At 47.8% G+C, this 25,195-nt stretch overlaps 1 protein-coding gene across 1 annotated transcript in view; it reads left to right on the forward strand.

The window, feature by feature from the left end:
- Positions 1-25,195, forward strand: part of Col15a1 (collagen type XV alpha 1 chain) — a 115,091-nt gene that overhangs the window by 81,043 nt on the left and 8,853 nt on the right. Inside the window, exons 21-37 of the mRNA XM_045142240.1 lie at positions 778-843; positions 2,825-2,860; positions 3,902-3,964; positions 6,183-6,251; positions 6,361-6,396; positions 9,505-9,558; positions 9,660-9,719; positions 10,384-10,452; positions 10,565-10,606; positions 12,793-12,838; positions 15,369-15,449; positions 16,204-16,253; positions 16,725-16,817; positions 17,608-17,752; positions 23,164-23,228; positions 24,192-24,320; positions 24,466-24,525. Of these exons, the coding sequence (XP_044998175.1) occupies positions 778-843; positions 2,825-2,860; positions 3,902-3,964; positions 6,183-6,251; positions 6,361-6,396; positions 9,505-9,558; positions 9,660-9,719; positions 10,384-10,452; positions 10,565-10,606; positions 12,793-12,838; positions 15,369-15,449; positions 16,204-16,253; positions 16,725-16,817; positions 17,608-17,752; positions 23,164-23,228; positions 24,192-24,320; positions 24,466-24,525 (1,164 nt within the window). The remainder of the gene's footprint in view (positions 1-777; positions 844-2,824; positions 2,861-3,901; positions 3,965-6,182; positions 6,252-6,360; positions 6,397-9,504; positions 9,559-9,659; positions 9,720-10,383; positions 10,453-10,564; positions 10,607-12,792; positions 12,839-15,368; positions 15,450-16,203; positions 16,254-16,724; positions 16,818-17,607; positions 17,753-23,163; positions 23,229-24,191; positions 24,321-24,465; positions 24,526-25,195) is intronic.

Here is a 25,195-nt window from a genome sequence, read left to right on the forward strand (position 1 = left end):
CTCTGAGCCTAGGCAGAGGATAGGACTGTGTGGGAGTGCCCAAGATACTGAATATTGATTGACAGTGGAGAGAGGATTGGGGTAGGCAAAATCTGGAGAAAGCCCAACTCTGGTTAGTCTGCTCAATGCTAGGCCACCAAACTAGAGAAAAATCCCAGCCCTTCTGAGAGATAAAAGACAAAAAGACCCAAAGACCTGGAAAAAGAATGAATAGAGTTAAAAAGAAAAATGAGTATGATTGGAAAGCATCAAGCATGATAAAAGCATGAAGAAATAGGTAATCTCACATGCTTGTAGTGGAAGTGTAAATTGTACAGCCCCTTTGGACCGCTCTCTGACAGTCTGTTGAAACTAAAAATAGACATCTTCCCAAATTGTACATGGAAAGCTCTACACACAAGATGACTGAATGAAAAAAAAAGCAAGCTGAAAAATAGTACATACAGCCTGATGCCATTTATGTAAAACACACACACACACACACACACACCCTAGTATGCTTTATGTGATGTGACATGTATGCATGTATTTACAACTTTAACAGAGAGAAAGCATTCATAGACTGTGAAATTTTAAAATTAATTTAAAAAGAAAAGTGACAAGGCAACCTGGGACTGTTTGATGGGAAGTAGGAGGGATGGATGCATTTGGCAGTGGCTTTGGGGTGTGATCAGCATGTGCCATGCTGGGTGACTTTTTAGTTAAACCCTCACTGCCAAAAGCAAGGCAGAGCATGTGCCATCTTTTGTCCTCACTGTGTGCTTTTTCTCTTTGCAGTCTTTGATCAATATCACCCACGGGTCCATGAATTTCTCGGACATTCCTGAGCTCATGGGGCCTCCGGTTTGTATCTGCAGCTGCCCTTTGAATGGGGCTCCTAGCCAGGTGCTCCTGTAGAAACAGTGTTGGGTTGGTTAGGAATCCTCTTAGCTCCTGAAGCACAGAACTAGAGCATATCAAAATCAAATGGAAAACAAACTGCATTTTTGAGAATTTGGTATAAAAGTGTGATCATGTGGAGCTGTGTCCAGTGCTGCAGCGGCTTCTGGTCCTACATATCAACATTCGTGTAATAGAAATCCGAGACGCCCAGTAACACACAGGCTGCCATTTGTGCACTGCTGGGTCTGCTTTTATCTACAGGATCTCTTTTCAGAGGACGGGAAACACCCAGGGCCTATCATGGTAACAGGACACTAGAGCTCAAGAGGGACTGAGACTTGCTTCAGTCTTTCTCACACACACTGTTTTAGAGATGAAGAAATTAAACACACGGAACTCACGTTACTCCTGCAAGTCTTCAGAGCTGACTCAGACATGACAGAACCTCAGAGGAAGGAAGTGTCCCCCCTCACTCTTGACAAACCCCATTATATCTGCTGGGTGGCTGGGGAGGAGGAAAGCTCACCATAGGAGTGTTGGGGTCCCAGCCCCATCTCTTCCACACTACTCTGAGCCCCTGGCTCTATCCCTGATGGCACCTCACCAGGCTTTGGGGCAGCCTAAAGAAGACAAGAGATGTGAAACTGCTTGGTGCGCTGGGACTCTGAAAGTCACCATGGAGCCAGAGGCGCATACCCCACAGCAGTGCAGTGCTGATCCCCAGGGAGGCTGGCCAGAGCATTCATGTCCTGGGGTGGGGCACACCTGGGACCTTTAAGATTTTCGCAGATGCCTGAGGGGCTTTTCTGCCCCTGGGTTTTCCTTCTGTGCAGCAGCATCGGCTCTGGCTCTGTCCAGAGCTGCATCCTGGGGTTTTCTTCCTTTCATTGCTCCTGAAGTGAAGGACTCCAATATTCAGACGCTAAGGCAAACAAGCTAACAAACAAAAACCTATTCGGAAGGTTACTCATTCTCTCCAAACTACTGGAGGCTTGGGGTGCTAGTGGGTCAATATCGAAGCAAGCACAGACAGCCTGGAATGGAAGAGCGGCCTCTCTGAGCTGGTGGTCCTGGGCCCTGGTTGCTGCACTACCAGGCTTCACCCTCCTCTCTTTTCCCACTTCTGACCTCCCTGTGGGTGAATCCAGGCCCTGTTATCCCTAAGGCTGGATCAAGGTTCGTCCCGCTCAGTGGCTGCTGTCTCCTAAGAGAACTCAACCACTTTCATGCTCTTCCACCCTGTTCTGCATCCAGTGTGTTGAGAAACTTGTCTCCACCTCGTTCCTATCTATTTATTTATCATCTGTCTATCTACCTTTCTATCCATATATCTATCATCTGTCAATCATCTGTATATTTATCATCTATCAATTATCTGTCATGTACTAATGCATCTGTCTTCTATCATCTATTTGTATATTGATCTATTGATCATCAATTGCCATTTATATCAATTATCTGATATCCACTGATCTATATAACCTGTCACCTGTCCATTTGCCATCTATCTAATCCATAATCTACTGATCTATCTATGATCTTCTATCATACATGTACCTATTATCTATGTCCATCTGATCGAGCTCATACCTGTTTAATGCAGCAGGTATCTGGGACTGGCAGGCCAAGGGGCTCCGGCCCCTGTGAGCACAAACTTTGTGTGCTGGAACCTTTAAAGTTACTGGTCCTTTAAAAAGTCTTGCTCCTAACAAAGAAAAAGAGCAAAGCTCTTCCCCGTGGCCCCCAAGCTCCTCTTCAGAGTTGCACTTGTTCGGCCCCCATGCTGCCCACCGCCCTAGAGATTTAAAACGGAGTCACCTCACACAGAGGAAGCTGCAATGAACAGCAGAGTTAGGCTGGGGAGCAGAGCAGGACGGTGGCAGGTCCTGGGGGCGGCAGGCCCCTCTGACGCTGGAAATGTTTTCTCTTTGGTGTTTCACAGGGGCCGGATGGTGTGCCTGGGCTGCCGGGATTTCCAGTAAGTAGTATAGGAGCTAGCTTCTGTCTGTGCTAGGGGGCAGTTCTCATTCTGTCCTCCTCCCTACCCCCCATGGAATTTTCTTTTCCTCCATCCCTGAATGAGCAAGCTTTACCGTCTTCCTTATTAATTCTTACCTTTGTGCTCCTTGGAAGTGTCCCTGTGTTTGAGACCCACAGGACTTTTTTTTTTTTTTTTTTTTTTGGTTTTTCAAGGTAGGGTCTTGCTGTAGCTCAGGCTGATCTGGAATTCACTATGTAGTCTCAGGATGGCCTCAAACTCATGGCGATCCTCCTACTTCTGCCTCCTGAGTACTGGGATTAAAGGTGTGCTCCACCACGCTTGCTTTATTATTTTTTTAAAGCTTATTTTATTTGACAGAGAGAAAGAAAGAGGAGGAACAGAATGGTCACACCAGGTCCTCTAGCCATTGAAAATAAACTCCAGATGCATGCACCAACATGTGCATCTGGCTTACATGGGTTCTGTGGAGTAGAACCTGGGTCCTTTGGCTTCACAGACAAGTTCCTCAACCACTAAGCCATCTCTCTGGCCCAAGACTTTAATCTTACCACCCTTGTGTTTGTTCTCCACTTTAAATTAGTTTCTGTGTGTGTGTCTGCTATATGAACAGTTCGTGGAGGATTAAATCATACTCATATCTCTGTACCTGGGATCATCCAAAGCCTGGGCCGCAGCTGGCCTGCTATGAATGCAAGCGCACGAGCCTGGTAGTAAATAGTCTACTTAAGTCCCTGAAGAGAGAGGAGGGTGACAACAGAATAGGAGAAGGGGGCCATGGAGTGGAAGGGCCCTAATTAACCATCTGTGTGCACCGTGATTGGAGGAGAAGTGTGTCTCTGCATAAAAAGCATTCAGTTTTGTCTAGAAGTTTGTGCCCATGCAAAAGCCAAAGCCTGGCCTCAGGGCAGGACCAGCACTGTTCCTCCAAGACCCTGGGACTTTGAAAGGCCGAATGTGGTTATTTCAAACATTTGAGCCTTAGTAATCAATACAATACACTGAAATGTTTCCTTGCAGGGGCCTAGAGGACCAAAGGGTGACACCGGTGTGCCTGGCTTCCCAGGACTGAAAGGAGAACAGGTAAGAGGGGTTAGAGGACCTAGGTATCTAGGGGTGGCGGAGGGAATCATGTTCTGGAATCTCTGACCATTTCCAGTTGGTCAAACATAGCTGTGGACTTTTTTCTTCTTGGAGATAGAGTTCATATACCATATTAATAATTCCTTTTAGTTGTACATTTTAGTGATTTTTAGCAGATGCACAAAGTCATGCAACTATCACCACTAATTCTAGAACATTCTCATCACATTGCAAAGAAACCCTGTGCCCCTTAGCAGTCATTCTCCAGCTGTTCACTTTCATAATCTCAGAGGCAAAGGTTCACCATGGGAGAGATGACACTGATTCCCCCTAATCTGGAAAGAGAACGCAGCTCTGCGCTCGCTTGAATGCTGTTCTTCCGTGTGCTGTGCTCTAACCACCTGTGGGGCATGCTGGTTACAGGTTCCCTTTTGCTGTAGTTCTGGTACTAACCTAGGCCAGGTACACAAATGGCACCCCTGAACACTTGCTGGCTGGAAGAATGAATAAGCGATGAATCAATCAATTGACAGTATTTCCTGATTGTGAGTCGGGGTGTTCTGCAATTGGATGAAGCTCAATCCAAAACCTTTGAAATAAATAGCCTGTAGAGTACCTTTGGAGAGCTCCCAGGGGACAAGGTTGGCCTTTGTACCTCTACAAGGCCTCTAGGCCTCTGAGAACCAACTTCCTGGTAAATTTTCATAGTTGAGGGGCCAGTGGCATCTATAAACAGATGACAGAGATTGTGGATGGGAATCAACTTATTCAGCCACCCACTTACATGGTCACCCTCTCTCACTCATTGGCCCCAAAGGCTCTAGCAGTTTCCTATACCAAGCTTTTCAGGAACTTGAAGATGGGCAGGTGGAAAACACAGCAGACAGAGCTGCTCTGCTATAGTAGAGGCTGACCAGAGCTGAGGACTGAGCAGCTCCAGAGCCTCACTGGGAGTCAAAGAAAAGCATCCTTTCTGAGAGGAGTGGGGTTTAGGATTCTCTCTAGCCTTTTGTCCACCATGCCACCCTGGCTCCAGGAGGAAGAGACAGGATCTAGGGTCTGCTGATCCCCATTCCAGGTGATTGAGAGCTTAGTATACTGGGAAGACCACATGGAAGTGGTCTCTGGCTGCCACAGACTTGCAGAAAAGGGATGCTGGCTGTGGGTAGGGGAATCCTGGACAAGTTGGGTTGTTCTTGCTTTCCTTGCTTTATTTCCTATGTGACAAGGTAAGATGGACCTAGAGTGTCTGACATGCCACTCCTTCCCCTAAACTCCTTGCCCCTTTGAATGGCTGGGACAAATGCCCAGGCAGCTTTGCTCAGCCTTTACAGCTAACGTACTTCCTGTCGCTGTGCCTCTAATGCTGTGTGCTTGTCTCTTGCTGCTGGCGTGCTCAGGACTGCCTGTCCTCACCAGTGGAGTGGTAAGATCCAAATACCAGCTGTGAGTTTTGAGGGTTGGAGAGAGGGGCCTCTCTCTACCTGGTCACTTCCCACCCTGTTGAAAAGAGGATGCATTGTATCCGTCTCAGTTTTTCCCCAGGGGTGGGGGGAAGGGGCATGGAGGTCTCAGAGAGATGCAGGATTCTCCATCTGGCTCTTCTCGGAACAGGTGTCTCTCTGGGATGGCCCCCACTAAGAACAGAACTTCGGGCAGGATCCTGCGTCCTCACCCCTGGTCTGTTATCATCTCTCTCCCAACAGCATAGCTTTGCCTGACCAAGTGTTTTGTGCAGGGGCCTGGAGTATTGGAGACAAAGCTGCCCAGAGACACGAGGCCCCTGTTTTGAGAAAGCCCTCTGGGGTTCATACTTTTGGTGTATTGCCTGACCAATTTTAGCTGTTCAAACAAGAACAAGGATTGTTGGTGCAGACAGATTTTTAAATCACTGGGAAAGCAAGTCATCAAATATGTCAGGTGTCAGAGCAAGAGATAGACAGGCCCATGCTGGGGCTGGATCCTGGGGGACTGAGAGAGTGATGGAGCAGAAGAGGGAACATGGAAGGAAGAGCGCAGAGAACATTTGCTCCATCGTGTCCAAGGCTGTTGTCATACTCCAGGCTTGCAAGAAGGTCCTGCTGGGGCATGGGGCTGGAGGGTGGCAGGAAGGGGATGGAGGTGAGGAATCGTAGCAGTAGGACTGAAAGAGCTCTGTGACCTTCTAGAAGATGGCAGGAGGAGGTCCCACTTCATCAAAAGAGTCTCTGTATTGCAGGGTGAGAAAGGAGAGCCGGGTGCCATTCTGACTGGGGACATTCCTCTGGAAATGGTGAAGGGCAAAAAGGTAATTATGTCCCTAGGCCCTGAAGGCACACATCTGCTTTGGCTTCTCATTTATGTTTGTAAGTCCAACAGTCTTTCTCTGAGTGACGAGTATGTGTCTCTCATTACAGGGGGAACCTGGAATGCATGGAGCCCCGGGACCCATGGTAAGCTAGGTACCTCTCTGCCCACCTGGGGGCTGAGGAGTTTCTCATACTTTGACTCACGGAGACGGAGTTGTCTAGTTGTGAAAATACGTGTGTGTGTGGAGGAGAACTGCAGTTATATGGGAATCTCGGCGGTTATTAAGACTACATGAGCCCTTGTCTCAAAAACAAAACAAAAAGAAGCACTTTGGTGGTTAAACACAGACGCAGAGTGTTTCTCATGCTTGCTGAGTCCACTGTGATTATTCCTTTTGGGGCCTCTCCCCTCCAAGTAGGAAGCGGGGACTCAGGATGTGCATGTGCAATGACTCTGCCATCTTGTGGATTCAAGGTCACACTGACATCTTCCACCTGACTGAGGTTGGGAGGGGGAAGAGACTGGAGATGATAATGGACACCATTTCTAGTATTTTTCCGTGGGGCAGAATTCAGCTTCCAGGGCCTTCGATTTTAGCACTGCTGTCTGTCCAGGAAAAGGAGAGGTGAATCCAGTGGTTTTGAGCATTCAGAGTTATGTCACAGCACTGGCCAAGTGCTGGGGAGCCCCACAAAGGAACCCCATAGAGTCTCCCTGGGCTTTTAGAGTTCTATTGCTGGATCTGCTGCTCACTTGCTGTGAGGCTAGGGCCATGCCCTCTTTTTTCTCTAGGCATCTGTCTGCCCATCTGTGTGCTGAACGGACGGGATTCATAGTAGATGGTATTACAGGCCCTCTGGCCTTGTGGTTCTAAGATGCTGTAGCACATGTGAGCTTCTGAATAGTTTTCCTAAGCTCCTTTTCTTAAGGATGAACCCTAAACTTCCTCCCCAAATGAGGCAAGTTCCTGTGTACACAGTCACTGGTAGTTAGGCATTATCTGAATATCACATGGGTCATCTCATTACAACCTCACAATCCTCACATTTGTGAATATTAGTGTCCTTGTTTACAGACAAGGAAACCAAGGATCAGAGAGTTTAAGTAACATGCCTACTCTTACATTGTCAGCAAGTGTCAGGTGTGGGATTTGAGGGCAGCCTATCACACCTAATATCCAGGTTTTCTCCCCTTCCATACTTCGGCTCTCAAGGAATAAGCACCCCTTGATTCTTTTGAAACACTTTGGGCTGTAGAATGGCACTCAGGGTCTGTTTGGTTGAAGCCAGTCTCAGGCTTAGAGAAAAAGGGTCATACTCTTGTGATTGGCCTCTCATCAACAAGACCATCCTTGAGAAGACCTTCAGTCCCTGAAGTCAGGCAGCATGGATGCCCTGGAGTGGGGAGGGGGAGAGCTGAGAGCAGAGGCAGATGGGGGAGTCTTGTTCTCAACTGTTAACCACTCAGTAACCCTCGGTGCCATGGGAAATACAAACAGTTAGCAGTGGGGCCAGCAGGCGCCTGCAGATGGCTATGGCGGGTGTCCCACTGAAGGCCAGCTTGCTCACAGCTTGCTAAACACAGGCAAGAAGGGCACCTTTTAATTTGCATAATGCTACCATATGGGCTAGCTGTGGCCCTAGTAACTAGACTAGCTTGCAACTCTTTTACAAATGGATAGGGCTTGTTACTCAAAGTGTGGCCCCTAGATCAATATCAGCCTGTCTCCTGGGTTCTGAAAATGCAGATCCACCAGCTCCCAGACACAAGCCCCTTAACAAGGTCCAGGTGGCTCGTGTGCACATGGCCATTTGGGAAATATTCCGCTATAACCACCTGCCAAGTGTCCCAAACCCTGGTAGCACCCTCTGTGTTCTGTAGTTGCTTTTTCCTTTCCTAAGTCATATGGACTGGAGACTTGTCCTACACACCCTGTTTAAATGCAGTCTATTTTTCTTTTCTTTTCTTTTTCGAAGTAGGGTCTTACTCTATCCAGACTGACCTGGCACTCACTCTGTAGCCCCAGACTGGCCTCAAACTCACAGTAATCCTCCTACCTCAGCCTCCCAAGTGTTGGGACTAAAGGCGTGCACCACCACACCACTCTGTACACATGGGCTACTGAATGCAGTCTTTCTTTGCCCAGTTTCACAGCATGGCTGTCTGTATTAATGGCAGTGGGCACAGGGGCTTGGAGGCCTCCAGTCTTGTAGCTGTGCCATTCCTCGGAACCCAGCACACGTGATGCTTCTCACAAGAGCTTGGAACAGGGCCGTGGCTCAGGAAGTATGTGAATTCAGTAAGCCAGCCCTGAAATAGGACCCACGGGTCAAGGACTCTGCTGGAGGCCTCGGGTGCTAGTCTGAGACTGGGCCTAAGGACAGATAGGAATAGGGCAGGAGCCATGTTCTTCTCTGAGTTAACAGGCAGACTGGCGTAGGAGAGGCGGGGCTGCGTTATTCAGAATGTAAGACACGGCGAGCCCTGGGACATAGGACCTGCAGTGAAGCCCGTGCTCTGAGCCAGCCCAACATGTGGCTACCTGGGACACCTGAGGCCCTGAGCCTCTGACCGTTTGACACTCTGACACTCGGAGTGAGGAGTGGGGTCCTGGATCTGCATCCGGGGCAGCCTATAGAACAGTGAGGTGACAGGCTGAGGAGATGAAGAGCGTCCGTACAGGGCTCTCTATACACAGTGAAAGCCTGCGTTCAGATCCCCAGTGTCCAAGGAAGTGCCCGGCAGGCATGGAAGCCCTCAGGAGGCAGAGATAGGAACCCCCCATGGCCAGCTGGCTAGCTAGTATAGCCAAATAGGTAAGGTCTGGGTTGAAGTGAGAGACCCTGCATCAATAAATAAAGAGGAGAGTGATGGAGGAAGACATCTGATGTCAACCTCGGACCTCAACATGTACGTTCATATACATGGGGACATGTGCGCGCACGCGCGCTTGTGCGCGCGCACACACACACACACACACACACACACACACACACACACACTGAAATCATGCCAAAACAAAAAGTGAAGTGAGCCTTGAGCAACCACTTCCTGGCTGAGGAGGAGAGGCAGGGGACCAGGAACCAGGCCAGTGAAGATGTCAGAATTGCTGCATGCCTTCCTTCTTCCTATTCCTGCTTCATCAGTGCTCCCTCCAGAAAAGCAGGCTTCTCCCCTCTCCCTGCCCCCCTGCATCTCTCTGGAACTTGAGTTTCTGTTATTTTCTAACCTGGTATTTGCTTTGCCTGTAGGGACCCAAAGGACCACCAGGACACAAAGGAGAATTTGGCCTCCCAGGACGACCTGTAGGTATCAGTGGTTCCCCCCATCCTGGATGGTGGGGGTGGCATATGGCCAGCCTGGCCCACAGGCAGAGAGCTCACTAAAATATCTGTGTGGGTCTCAGGGTCGCCCCGGATTGAATGGCCTCAAGGGCGCCAAAGGAGACCGAGGGATCATGATGCCGGTGAGTGCCACAGTCATTGCCCACATCTTATATCCCGAGGGGCAGAACCTGGGGTGCTGTGGGCTGGGGTCTAGAGTCGTGGTGAGGGAAGGTCTGGCCTGCTGACTGGCTCTTGTGGACCTCATGTTCAGGAACGGTTTTCTTCTTCCCCTTATTTGCATTTCCAAAGATCCTTGCACCCAGCCCTGCTCAGCTCCTATGGAACACCTCCATAAGTCTCTCCCCGCAGACCTCCGAGACAGGGAGAGAGAAAGGGCTCTGAGCATGCTCAGGAGAGATGGTACCAAATCCCAGGGTGCTAGTGTCCCCTCTCTGCCCAACACCCCCCTACACAGTCCCAGAAACACAGATAGTCACTGAGAATTTCTCTGGGAACCAGACTCTGGGCTCTAATCTGTTTTCTGTAAGTTGCTGTGTGGCCTTGAGCAGGTCACATCTCCATTCTGGGCCTCATTGTGTGTCTCCACCACGGATGGTACAGTTACTCTGCTGTCTCTCCCACGCTGTGTGGTGAAGACACAATGAGGTCCCAGATGTAGCTGAGACATTGGTTGGCTCCAGTGGATCCTCCCTTCCTGGTTGCCAGACCAGAATTTAGGGATTATTTTGCAGCTCCTTCTTGCTTTCAGTTCCTTGAAATAAGAATGGGCCTTTCTTCCCCCAGGGCCCACCTGGACTACCAGGCCCTCCAGGACCGCCTGGGCCCCCTGGAGCTGTGGTTAACATCAAAGGCGTAAGTTAGAATGGAGCTGGGGATGGCTTTGCCCTGGGATCATGCTGGGGCTACCAGATTGGCTTCAGCTGGTGTCTTGATGGCCTCACCTCTCTTGTTCACTTTCTCACAGGCTGTTTTCCCAATACCTGCCCGACCACACTGCAAAACCCCTGTAAGTAAAACATAGTCACACCATCAAGAGCAAGTTTTATAGAGATGGCAACTCAAAGAAAAAAAAAAAAATCAGCCATGCATTGGGTCCCTTCCATCCATGGATGTTACCTCTAGTATCTTCAATTGCCCCTTTTAGATCGTTAAGAGTCTAGAAGTTTCTAGGTAACAGACCCTGGAAAAACTACCTGCATTGTCTAAGGTGTCTAACGTGCTCACATTGACTTCTTTTGTTATGATCCATATGGCTGAGTCCTCTGTTAGTGGGACCACACTAACTTCATGCTTGGAGGAGCATAAAATTGTGAAATAATGTCTTTAAAATTGGTGAAGAAAGAGACAAGGCCAACCTGTGGCCTCAGCACTGAGATTCCAAGGAGTTGGACATGCTTGTTTAGTACTCTGGGCAGCAGTTGGCAGCACTTTCTTTGAGATTTCATCCATAATGTTAAGAGACACTTGATTGTGTAGGGAAACCCAGGAAGGATGACCTGTCCCTACACAGGGCCATGAGTCATGAAACTGTATAATCCTTCTCTCATTCAGTAAATATTTATTGAGCCCTTGGCAGTCCCAAGGACTGTGCTAGGCCCTGGAAACACAGGAGTGAATTGGACAGGCCTGGGTTCTACTCTCTGGAATTTGAAAATGGTAATTTATGAAGGCTCTTGGAGGTAGACTCCAAATCGATGCCTGTGGGAGGTGTTGATAAGGCTAAGCCCCAGACATATGTCCAAGTCTGACCTTTGAGACATATAAGTGTGGAAGGCAGAGGACAGGATCTACCTGTGCAAGGTGCTGAAGTCCCACATGAGGCCAACAGCATGCAGTGCATGTTTATATTAATGGCCTAGAGAGAGGCACCCAGGGTAGTTGCTGGGGACGCTTGAGAGAAAGCACTGTGTTTGTGCCTCCTCATCCAGAAGAGGCTCAGCCTCGGAGGGCAGAATGCCCACTGGGTCCCACTCTGTGTGAGCGTCAGAGGCCCCTCTCACCTACATGGATCCAGGCACCCAGTGGATCCACTGTGGACCAGCCCATGCCAAACGTAACGATTCCGTGAAAAATGCTACTGCGGATATGTAGCCTACGCTGGAACCCTTTGCCGCAGCCATGGCCTTTGGGCGTCATGAAGCTACTTAAAAGAAGCCATTGATGGGCTTAGAGTGTTTGGGTGATTTTTTTTTAATTTCCTGAGGGAACTGGGGCATGGGTGTTTCCTAGGAAGCTCTCAAAGGGAACATTTTTCAAGTAGAAGTGCATCCTCTCACTTCCGGTGTTTCACAGACACCTTCTTATTCCAGCCCTTCAACACCACAGCAACTTACGGCTCACCCCCACTGTGTAGGAACTTGCCAGCACCCCAGCAATGTTTATCCTTGGCCTAAATTTTTTTTTTTTTTTCTGAAAAATTCCCTTCTCCTTTCCTATCTTCTCATGGTGCCCCCGCCCCCCCCAGTGGCTGTGACCTCCAACCCATAAGCGTAGAAGGATCTGGTTCCAGGTGGATCACTTTGATTCTACCTGTGGAAAGATGAAGGTGAAATATTAAACACCAGGTTGCAGGGGGCTCCATCCTAATAGATAAAGGAAGACCGGAATCTGGGAAAGAGCTAGGCTGGAAAATTATCCAGAGTGGCTTTGATTCCAGACCCCTGGTGTTTAATGAGTCCAGAATATGACTTCCAACCCAACAATATACACGTGTGACTAATTGCTGTCGCTGCCATCCGCTCTTGTGCCTTATGCTTGCCTGTCATTGCATGCAGTAGCAGAGCTGGTAGCTGGCCCAGCTTCAGGACTGAGTGCATGGCTGGCTCAGATACTTGGCTTCACACGTCCATCAATCCTAATTGATAAGAAAAAAGAAAGCCAAGAGTTCCCAGTGTTAGCCACGCCAGCACTTGTCACAATTGTTGTCTGACAGAGTTGGGTTTCCCCTTTGCTGAGATTTTTGGCCAATAAGTCTCACTTCTGTTTACCCAAAGCTAGCTATATGATGGGATGAACTTGGGATGTCTGTGTAACGAGGCTACCTGGGTGCTCAGGAGCTTCAGAGCCAAAGGCAAGTCTGACTCCATGACATTACCATTTCTTTGGTGTGTTCTCAGGGTATGGCTACCTGTGTTTGCAAGTGTCAATCTGGGGCTCCTGGTGTCTCCTAACCTGGCCTTTCTCTCTTCCCAGCTTGGTTCCAATCACCCTGAGGATCCAGAGCTCGTCACTTTCCATGGTACGCACTCCTTTCTTCACTGTATGTTTCTCTGGGATATTTCCTGAGACTTGATGCCTCTGAAGAAGAAGGGCTCCAAGTGCCCAGTGTTATATACCAATGAGGTGGTCAGGAAGGGCTGACTGAGTGTGGAGAGAGGTAGCAGCTGAGCCAGTGCTAAGAGTTGCACCTCTGTTGGGTTTTGTCATGTTCCTGTCTATTCTTTTGTTTTGGTTAAGCCTCTCAGGCAACAGGACGTACTTTATTTGTTCATTCCTCTGTTCACTTGTTCAGAAGAGTCACCGACTCCTTGTGTGGTATCATCCCATGTGGTTCTTGTTTTCCAGACACTTAGAATGTTATAGGTGATAGTGTATGGTCACTCAAACCTCGCAGAAACAGAGATCTAGAGTCTAGAGAGAAAGCAACACTAAATCAGATCCCTATCTTGCCTGCCAAAGCTCAGGGAACATTGTGGAGGACAGGACGGAAAGATTTTAAGAGCCTCAGGGTAGGTGGGAATAGCTTGAGGCATCATATTTCCCTTGCCCCTGTAGAGACTGACTGTGGCGTCTTGGTCCCCACAATGAGTATCAATACCCCTGCCAAAGAAGACCCTTAGCAGAGTAGGGCCACTCAAAGAGTACAACCGTTTTATTAAAAAAGCAATAAATAATTTAAAAACCCCAAGAGATGTAACTTTACTGTAATACCACAAGATACCCTTGTGAATGGAAGAATTTAGTATTTGTATTCACTGTGACATTGTATATAATAACTTGCACATAAAATTTTATACATAAGAGCCAGGAGTGGTGGCACATGCCTTTAATCCCAGCACTTGGGAGGCAGAGGTAGGAGGATTGCTGTGAGTTCAAGGCCACCCTGAGACTACATAGTGAATTCCAGGTCAGCCTGGGCTAGAGCAAGACCCTACCTCGAAAAAAAGAAAGTTATACATAAAATATATACACATCAAGAAAGAAAATTCTTTGTAATACAATAAACCAGGAGCTAATCTAGGGCTCAGAAAGCCCTTGCCTTAGAGCATGCAACATCATCATCCCCTGGGAGCACTCTGGGACAGCTCGGTGGGAGAGCACTCACCTGGTATGTGCGAGGTCTGAGGCTCCATCCCCAGCACTGAAAAAAGAATGGTGGGGGCGGGGGGAGCATGTGACGGTGGTGCATACTAGTGGATCGCAAGGTCAGCCTGGCTACACACGAAGATGCTGAAAGAAGGAGTGGTCTCTGTCCCTCAATCCTCCAGCTCTGCTGTATCACGCTGGTGGGCTCCATGGCTTTTCCGTCATTTCAGTTACTGCGTTCTGACTTGGTTCGCAGAACTGATTCAAGACTGCTTCCACTGGGTGCTGCATGGAGCTTAGGGAAGAAGGGAGCTGGGTTTGCGCTCTGCTATCTTCAGTCCTTCTCTGTCCTGTGGGGCTTCCCTGGGAGAAAAGAAAGGAATCAAACTTTCTGGAGGTGATTCTCCTGGTCAGGTCCTCCACTTACATAAGAACTTGAGGACATTCTTCCTGCCCTCCTCAGGGGAGCAGCCCCATCGCCTTGTGCTGACGAGCCTGCTGTCTTCTTGCCCATCACAGACCAATGGCTGGGGCAGGGGAGGACCACAGTCTTCCACCTTGGTCCTTGAGCTCAGCAACTTCCCAGTATTGGTGGGGCTTGGGGACATGGATGCAGCTCCTTGATGGTCCCCAGTGTACACCGTTATGCCCCTGATGCTCACAGTCCTTTCCCCACATTGAGAAAGCCCGAGCCCTCAACACTTGTCTACACCGTGAGCTCAGCTCTCAGCTTGAGAGCATTGGAGGGTTTATCTGCCACAACACTCGGGGACAGGAACTGGAAGGCTTCATGTCCACTTCTACTCTCTGGAGGAGGGGGAAGGAAGCCTTGCTCTCTGAGGCTTTGTCCTCTGTCTCTCTCTCTCCTTTATGAAAAGAAGGGGAGATGGAGGGTGAGGAAGGCAAGCCCCACAAAAGCAATGCTTCCTGTTCCTGTGAGTGGCAGGTGCCGCACAGCTGGCATTCTTTCTCCCAGTTGTGTAAGTGAAGAGCTCCGCACACTTAGCTGCCCTGTGCTGCCACCCCTTGGAGATTTCTCTGCCCCTCACACCATCAGGCTGCACATGAATCTGTGAGGGTTGCATGGGTGCTGAGCCTTAGTCTACATATGGTCCGAGGGAGTCTTTGGGCCAGCCCCCACTGGGCTCTGTAGCACCTGGCTGTCCTCTCTTCATGACCTCATATATTTCATCCCTCCCTGGGTTACTGGGAGCTGGGTCTGTCTCCCCGGTCATGGCAAGCTTTTCAAGATTGGGAGATGTGGATGTACCTATCTGGCCCTTCCTCATCTTTCAGCCAAGAGTTTCCGACCTCCTTCTTGGTTTCTTGTTGGGTCTTACAAGCCTAAGACTTTGCCAAAGATTCTCAAAGACTTTTTAAATAAAATGAAGGTGATTTTCCACTATCCTTTCCCACCTTTTTTTTTTAAAAAAAAATGTGTATGCATATGTGTTTGATGGCAGGTGTTAAAGGAGAGAAAGGATCCTGGGGTCTTCCTGGCTCAAAAGGAGAAAAAGGTGACCAAGGAGCCCAAGGACCACCAGGTATGCCAGCTCTTGTTCCAGGCCTCATTTTTGATTTTCAGGTCTGAGAAAGGTCACTGAGACAGAAAGGCTAGTTATAAGACCCTCCAAGTCTCGTGAGACCCAGTCATGGGCTGGACATTTCCAACGTGGGGCATTGTTTAGAGAGACCAGGGGCTGGGGCTGAAGCTCTGTAGTAGAGCACTCGACTAGATGGTCAGGACCCTCATTTCAACCCTAAGACTGGTGGGGGGGGGGGGGAGAAGAATGGAGGGAGGGGCAGAGGGAGTACTGACTTCTTATTATTGTTTTTTTTTTTAATTTGTTTATTTGAGAGCAACAGACAGAGAGAGAAAGAGGCAGATAGAGACAGAGAGAATGGGCGAGCCAGGGCCTCCAGCCACTGCAAACCGAACTCCAGATGTGTGTGCCCCCTTGTGCATCTGGCTAATGTGGGTCCTGGGGAATCGAGCCTCGAACCAGGGTCCTTAGGCTTCACAGGCAAGAGCTTAACTGCTAAGCCATCTCTCCAGCCCTTCTTATTATTGTTTATGTGCAAAACTTAGCACAAAGACAACCATGGATTTGCCCAAGGTAGTGTCTGGGTGGCTGAGCCTAGACTAAGACTGTAGATGCCTCCAAGCCTAGCGTCAACCCTAATAAACCAAAGTAGTGTCACTGCCACTAAGAGATAACTATGGTTACCAATTTAGAAACTCTTACTTTGAATTTCTGAAATTACAATGGTGAATTTTATGAAGCGTTTTCCCCTCAGGTCCTCCTGTTGATCCAGCTTACCTGAGACATTATCTGAACAGCTTGAAGGTGTGTATTCTCTACTAAACATTTGGCCTAGTATCTCAGTCTGTTTGCCATTAATGCAACTGTATACCACAGACTGAGTAACTTAAATAATAAGGATTTGTTCTGCTCGTGGTTCTGGAGACTGGAAGGCCCAGGGCTTCTTGCTGGTAGGGACTCCGTTGAGGCTCTGAGATGGTAAAGGGCATGAGCTGGTGAGACCAAATGAGTATGCCAGAGAGGTTTTTTATAACAAGGACACTTCTAGGAGCACCCATAAGTTCTCTAACCCAGAGCCCTCCTGACCTGGTCACCTCACAAAGGTATAACCTCCCAGAGGTCTCCACTTGCAGTGCCATATGACTGGTGATGAAGTTTCCAGCACATAGAATTTGGGGCCCCATTCAAACCATAGCATCCTGTGTTTCCAACTTCTTGGGTTTATGTGAGGGTTCATGCCAGTTGTATTAAAACTTCCCATGTTCTGTCTTCCAGGGGGAGAATGGAGATGCTGGGTTCAGGGAACACTCCAACGGCAACTTCTTTGTGTCTGGGCCTCCGGGCCTGCCGGGCAGTCCTGGCCTGATTGTGAGTAGTGACCCCCTCCAAGTCTTCTTCCCCAGGGACAGTGGCTCTTCCTGAGGCAGGCAGTTGAGAGTCAGCTTGGTGGGCCAGCCCTTGACAGTAGTTGTGGATGGGTTAGTAGATTAACTGAGTGTGTCGATGGTCCAGGCTATATGCAGTCAGTTAACTCCAGGCACAGCTAGCCTCATGGCTTTGCACATGGACACAGGGGAGAACTCACCCAAAGGAAAGAGCTATGGTGAGGACCTATAATGGAGGCAGAACAGAAGGTCCTTTACGCTGTCTAGTCTCTATTCTTTTATTTGTGAAGTGCGAAGATCAGACCAGAATGGACATCTCCAGGGCCTCGGGCTCCTGTCTGGGTTCTCTGGTGTCTTTGGTCATCATAACTGGGTCACTGCTCAATGGAGCTAACACCACCTAAAACATGCTCAAGAATTATTAACAAGAAAACTAGCTGGAAATCAGACTGGAGATAAAAGTTCCGCTGGTAGAGTACTTACTTATCAAGCGCAAAGTCCAAGATTTGATTCCCAGCACTGCATAAAATCAGACATGGTGGTACATGATTATAATATTAGCACTGGGTAGGTAGAGGCAGGAGGATCAGAAGTTCAAGGCTTTCACTATATAATGAGTTCAAGACCAGCCCAGATACATGAGACCATACCTCACAATTTATAATAATAATAACAATAAATAGCAGCAGCTAGACCTCACCTATTTCTTACAAATGTCCTCATAAAAGAACTTTGTGTAACTTCTCTCCATTACTGTATGCTTGCCTTGACAGGGGCAGAAAGGAGAAACCATCATTGGGCCCCAGGGACCACCAGGAATTCCTGGCCTGCCTGGGCCACCTGGCTTTGGGAGACCTGGTGCACCTGGGCCCCCAGGACCTCCTGGTCCACCAGGGCCTCCTGCCATCCTGGGTGCAGGTCAGTACTGAGTGATGCCCTCATTCCTGCTGTGTCTCCCTTAGTGCTCATGGTCACACGTCTGGGTGGCGTGCCAGAGTCACACTGTAGGAGAGTGTTGTTTTCTGGTTTGTTTGTTTTTTTAAGTAATACACATTTAAAGTCAACAATCCAGTAATGTTTAATATACCTACAAGTTCATATAGTCATCACTACTGTCTAATTCTAGAATATTTTATTATATCAAAATGAAATTTCGTGGGCTGGGGCCATAGCTCAGTGGTAGAACATGCCTGAGACCCTGGATTTCATTTCTAGCATCATGAAAAAGAAGAGAAGGAAGGAAGAGGGGAAGGTATGTAGGGAAGGAGGATGAAGAAGAGATAGAGGGTAAAAGAGAGAAAGGAAAGAAAAAATCCTGAAATTTTATATCAATCAGCAGCTATATCTCCTCCACCTCCCTCCTATATCTTGGCAGCCACTGACTGACTTTCTGTCTCTGGACTTCCCTGTTCAGGACATTTACACATATCTAGAATCATACCACATGTGCCTTTTTGCCTGCTCCTTTCAGCTAGCGTGTTTTCAAGGTTTGTCTATGTTGCACTGTGTGTCAGTTCTTCACTCCTTTTTCTCTGGACAGACATGTCTCTGTGTGGACACTCATTTGTTGTTTATTCATGTATCTGCTTGTGGACACTTGAGTTGCTTCTACTTTTCAACTATTGTGAAGAATGCTGCTAGAGCATCATGTCTAAGGTTTTATGGAAACATTCTCCTGGGCACATAAGCAGTGAAATTGCTAGGTCATCTGACAACTCTATGTTAACTTTTTAAGGAATTTCCAAACCATTTTCCAAAGCAGCCACCTCATCTTGCATTCCCACCAGAGTGTGTAAGAGTACCCACCTCTCCTCACTGTCAGTGACACCTGTGACTGCTGTCGCTTTTTTTTTTTTCTCTTTTTGGTTGTTCCAGGTAGGATCTCACTAGCTAGGATGTTTGCTAATAATTGTATTACAGCATTCTGTGAATTCCCACAATAGTCCTTCAAGAAAATTACTAGAATTCCTATTTTACAGGTGAGGAAAATAACACTCAAAGACATTAAGCTTCAAGGTCATGCATCCGTAAAGTGACACCAGCAGCATTAAAAACCAGATCAGTATAGCTCCAAAGCTTATGTTATTCCTACTACATTCATGTGGGAAACAGAAACAAAGCTGAGCATCCCTAATCTGAAGAATTTAGTCTGAAATGTCCCAAATCTGAAACTCCTTGAGTACTGGCATGTTGCCATAGACAAATGTGAATGCTCAAAACCATTTAAACTACTGAGGGCTGGGGGAAGAGTTCAGTGGAGCATGATGAGCATGTATGAGCCCCGGGACCCAGCATCATGCCAAAAGATGGAAGGGAGGGAGGGAGGGAGGACACAGGGAGAGCAGGAAGGAGGGAGCAGGGAAGAAAGAAGAAAAGGAATGAGGGAAGGAAGGAAGGACAGATGGAGAGAAAAGGGACAAAGGGTGGAAGAGGGCAGAGAAGATGGCCCAGCGGCTAAGCGTTCTTGCTGCACAAGCGTGAAGACTTGAGAGGGCCTGATTTACTGAGTGACTCCAGCACCAATGTAAACAGCGAGGCATGATCACACAGACCTGTAACCCCAGTCCTATATGGAGTAGAGAGCAGGGAATTTCAGGGGGTCACTAGTCATCCAGTTGGACCAAAACCCACAGCTTCAGATTCAGTGAGAGACTGTTGCAAGGGAACATGGAGATGAGTGATAGAGGAGGACACAGACATTGTTCTCTGACCTCAGCACATGCACACATGAATCTGTGCACACACACACCCCCACACACACTACACATACTCCACACACACCACACACACACACACACACACACACATACCACACACCACACACACAGACCACACTACACATAATACACACACATACACACCACACACATGCACATACCACAGATCACACACAGACCACACTACACACACACTACACACACACAAGCCACACACAGACCACACTACACACACTACACACATATACACACCACACACACTACACACACACCACACACACACACTACACACACACACACGCCACACACAGACCACACTACACACACACCACACCCCACACACAGACCACACTACACACACACCACACACAGATCACACTACACACACTACTCACACATACACCCCACACACAGACCACACACACACACACAGATCACACTACACACACACACACACCACACACAGACCACACTACACATACTATGCACACACACTACACACACACACAGACCACACACAGACCATACTACACACACACATGCCACACACAGACCACACACACTACACACACATACACACGCGCCACACACAGATCACACCACACACACTACACACACACACTACACACACAGATCACACTACATACACAGACCACACTACACATACTTTACACACATACATGCCACACACACACACATACACACAACGCACACAGACCACACTACACACACTACACACACACACACTACACACAAAGATTCACACTACACACACACCACACTACACATACTATACACACATAAACACATGCATGTCCCACACAGAGGCCATACTACACATACTACACACACCACATATATACAAAAAAATTATCTAGATTACTTTCAGCTTATGCATGTGCAGTGTTATTTAAAATATAAATAAATTTTGTGCTTAGACTTTAATATATAGGCAAATGTTCCATAAAAAAAATTTCTGAGGGGGTGGAGAGATGGCTTAGTGGTTAAGCGCCTACCTGCAAAGCCTAAGTACCCAGGTTTGATTCCCCAGGACCCAAGTTAGCCAGATGTACAAGGGGGCGCATGCGTCTGGAGTTCGTTTGCAGTGGCTGGAAGCCCTGGCGTGCCCATTCTCTCTCTCTCTCTCTTTCACTGTTTCTCTGTCACTCTCAAATAAATAAAAATAAACAAAAAAATTAAAATAATCTCTGAAGCATGTGTAGGTGACAACACCCGAGAATTTGAGGTGCAGCCAGAATTGTATGAGTGCACAGCTGCTTGCTGATCACCCTGTGGCACGAGAACCTTAGAGCTGCTGTGCTAATGGGAGCTTTACAGAAAGTGCCCTGGAGGCTGGCTTTGACTTGGCCTGGACACTTGCAAGGGAAAAACATGTCTCAAAGTAAAGCACACAAAAGGGAAATTGGTTGGCTGGAAGTGGGGAGTGAAAAATAAATTGGTAGGAAGGGCAGAGAGGCAACTGGGCCTCAAGAACAGCCCAAGCCTAGGATTAAACCCTGCAAGGATTCTCTGGCCGCTTTTGCCTCTGCTTCTCCCTGGCAGCTTTGTGCTCCCTTCCCACAGACCACATCCTCTGCACAGAGGGGAAATGGTGACCGGCAGCTTACAACTTCCACCAGTAGCTAGAAATCATGAGCTTCTTTCTGTGTTTTGTTTTGCACATCTTGGGGGTGAAGCAAGTCCTGAGAAAGGAATCTGATTGGCCTGTCTTGAGCTAACCCTGGACCAATCATCTGGAAGCAGGAAGTAAGTCACATGAGAACAAGGTAGCTCTTTCTGGTACTAGAGGTGAAAGGGAAGGCCTCGTGAGAAGTTGATGACGTCTATTCTGCAGAGAGAGAAGGTGCTGGTAGGGCCTTGAGGTATGAATGGGAGCTGCAGGAGACGGAGGCACATGGCGAGGGAGCGCAGGGTGCAGAGAATCCGTTGTTCATCGCGGTACCACACTAGAAGAGGGGGACGCCTTGCTGCATGGAGCAAGGATTATGCCCTCACCTACCACATCTGAAGTCACAATTTACAAAACACTTGCCCTGCCACTCTCCATGCAATCTCCCAGCGATGCCAAGGGAGATGTAGTGGATATTATTAGAGAACTCTCTGCACGGAGGAAGACACTGACGCTCAGGGAACACGAGGACCTGCTCGAGGTCACATATCATAATATGAGGAACCACTGGGATCCAAATCCGAGTCCGATGACACTGTATCCGCTGGCCACTTTCCACCTATGTCTGGACATACAAGTTCTGTGTTGGAACGGAAAGCTTTCAGCAACCTGAAGAATTGAGTACAGTAATTTTGCCAGGAATTGTGAAAAGATCCTTAGCTCTGCCAAGAGCTTTGAAGAGTGTGGAGAGGCAGGGCTTATGTGAGCAAAGGAATGACTACTAGATCCCTTCATATTGGCCCGAGGCAAGGGCTTTTCAGTTAGGGAATCATGGGCTCCCTCTACCTCAGGCACATTCACACATTTTCTCTGGGGAGGAATGCAGTAACTCTGACCTGACTTTTGAGAATCCTGTGACTTCAAAAGCTAAGAAGCCCTGGGTTAATGCTGTACAATTTTCAAATGTGTGTATTAATTTTTAAAAGTCCAGGTTGGAGAGATGGCTTAGCAGCTAAGGCATTTGCCTGTGAAGTCTAAGAACCCAGGTTCAGTTCTCCAGTACCCAAGTAAGCCAGATGCACAAAGTGGCACATGTGTCTGGAGTTCATTTGCAGTGGCTAGAGGCCCCAGCATGCCCATTCTCTCTGTCTTTCTCTTGCTCTCCCTCTGCCCTCTTTCTCTTTAATAAATAAATAAAATATTAAAAATAATGAAATCCCCTTGTATGTCCCCACACATACACACCTACATATACACATTCACATTATGCACACACACAGACACGAAAGAATAACCTATAAACATAAATAAATCCCCCAAATGACACTACTAATGTATGTACCAAAAGAGATGCATATGCCCAGTAGCAAAAAAAAGACCCCACTATGCAAAACTCATTCCTAGACTATAATTCATGCGTTCTCACTACCTCCCAGCAAAGCAGAAACGCCAGCTGACGTCTCATAAGCAGTTTCAGAGGGCTTGCAGCTTCCACAAGACATGCTGGGCTCTGTGTCTCCTGGCCCCACGGCCATTGCTCCTGCCACTACAACACCCAGGCTCTCATCCCTCAGCCTCTCCACTTCCTCTCGCTGAGCCTGCGCCTCTGTTCAGTGGTCACATGCTTGTCTTGGAGGAAATAAGTTGCATGTGTCAGGGTATTTTTGGATGCAAGTGACAGACAATTCAATTTAAACTGGCTTTTTAAATAACAACAAAAGGGATTTATTCACCTATAATTCTGAAAAGTCCTAGGCACAGCTTCACCCAAGGTGACAGTGAAAAATCTCAGCTCTTCCCCCAAAGCAGCCATTGTGGCCTTTGTTCACATGGGGTCCAGAGCCCTGAGGATACAGGTGCAAGAGAGAGGGCCTGCAGTCCTAGAGGGACTGTGGGCGCCTCTTGCTGGTGAACCACAGAGACCCGGGGCATTTTTTTCGGAGACATTGTTTTGGTAACTTCTCTTTTTTGTCTTGTCTTAGCTGTGGCCCTTCCAGGCCCGCCTGGTCCTCCAGGACAGCCAGGGCTCCCCGGATCCAGAAACCTGGTCAGTATTATCATTGTGGAGTCAACATTCACCTTTGAGTAGATTAAGCCCTGGCTACAGTATGTAGGGGTGGCATCCTTTTTTTTTTGTTTGAAATTGAGACCCCTTGACAATGGAATTGGTAGAGTTCTACCACCAGCGAAAGTCATTTATGAACTATTCAGGTGACTCATCAAATAGAGATAAAGGAAAATGAAATAATTGATCATTGAAGTTCTTTACTCTAGATCTTTAATTGACTAAGTTTATCATATGCATTATAAAGAAAACAAACATGGGCTGGAAACATAGCTCATCAACAAAGAGTTCACCTCACAAGCATATGGATAGATTTGACTTCGATTTCCAGAGCCCATGTATGAAGTTAGGGGTGGTGGTGCATACTTGAAATCTCAACACTGGGGAGGCTGAGACAGGCGGAGGGACACCTGTGGCTGGGGTTTACTGGACAACCAGTCTAGCCTGATAGGTGAGCTACAGGCCAGTAAGAGACCTTGTCTCAAAGAGGTGGATGACATTCCTGAGGCTAACACCCAAGGTTGTCCTCTGCCTTCTACATGCATGCACCAATACCTGCACCCCACCTGGATAATACACATACACATACAAATAATACACACAAAAAGTTACTTAAAAACATAAGCACACATGTGTAAACAATATCTCAGCAGGTGCTTGTGCTGGTGGGACACCCCCTGGGTCATCCAGCCCTCTCTATCCAGCTGGAGGATGTCTTGTATGTGTGTAGTGCTCTGAGTTCACTGGCCTGGGGTTATAGCTTTCCCAGATTATGATAATGCCCAGAGAGATGGACAGATGACCTTTATTTTTAGTGAAGTATTTGTGTACAGGGCAATAAGGCTTTTCTCTGGCTGTGAGTGGTCCTTTACACAAGGGCCAGTGTATCACATTTTGCCGCTGTTCTGGTAAGAGCAGGGTTGTGAATTTAAAATGGTCTGACAGGTCACAGCATTCAGCAACATGAATGACATGCTACAGAAAGCACATCTGGTCATAGAAGGAACACTCATCTACCTGAGGGACACCACAGAGGTTTTCATTCGGGTCCGAGAAGGTTGGAAAAAATTACAGGTAATTCTTAAATTTCCTTGAAGAACCCCCTCCAAGTACCCTCTGCCATAAGGTCCTCCGCCTGTGAGTACCTTTTTCCAGTTTGGAAAATAGCCAAACACTTTCTAGCTGCTGTTTCATGGACAATGTGCTCTTTCCCTTCCAGCTGGGGGAACTGATCCCCATTCCTGCTGACAGCCTCCCACCTCCAGCGCTTTCCAGCAATGTGAGTAGTTCCCCTGCCATGGCCCTGGTGCCTTCATTCATTGAACTCCAGCTCTGTATGGCAGAGCACCACAGAAAGTACCAAGCACCAACAGAATATTGTCACAATAGGGTGGAGGGAGAACTGGATTCAGAGGCTGGAAGCCCCCTGTTCCTATGGAGCAGCCAAATTCCTCATAGACAGCCACCCTCTTAGTCTCAGTTTACCCATTTGCAAAATCACTGCTTGGTACAAGCAGTCTGTATGAACCCTCTCTGCTGAATAAGAAGCTAGGCAGCCCTTGGGAGGCAGAGGGAGGAGGATCACCATGAGTTCAAGGCCTCCCTGAGATGACATAGTGAATTCCAGGTGAGCCCAGAAAAGAGCAAGACCCTACCTTGAAAACGGAAAAATAGTTTTGTCTCCCATGATTTTTCTTTGACAAAATAAAGATTTACATGCTTATTTATATGTTGTTGATTTAAACCTGTTTTAATGCTTTTAAAATGGCTTACAAAATATGTCTCATGTTAACATCTCATGTCATCTTAAATACAAGCCTTAGATTATGCCCTAGTGTTTAAAAAATGTTTTAATTTTTTTCAAAATATTTTATTTATTTTCAAGAAAGAGAGGGGGCAAGGGAAGGAGGAAGAGAACAGGTGCACCAGGGCCTCTAGCCATTGCAAAC

This window comes from Jaculus jaculus, chromosome 1, assembly GCF_020740685.1.
Source record: "Jaculus jaculus isolate mJacJac1 chromosome 1, mJacJac1.mat.Y.cur, whole genome shotgun sequence".
In the NCBI taxonomy this organism is placed as follows: Eukaryota; Metazoa; Chordata; class Mammalia; order Rodentia; family Dipodidae; genus Jaculus; species Jaculus jaculus.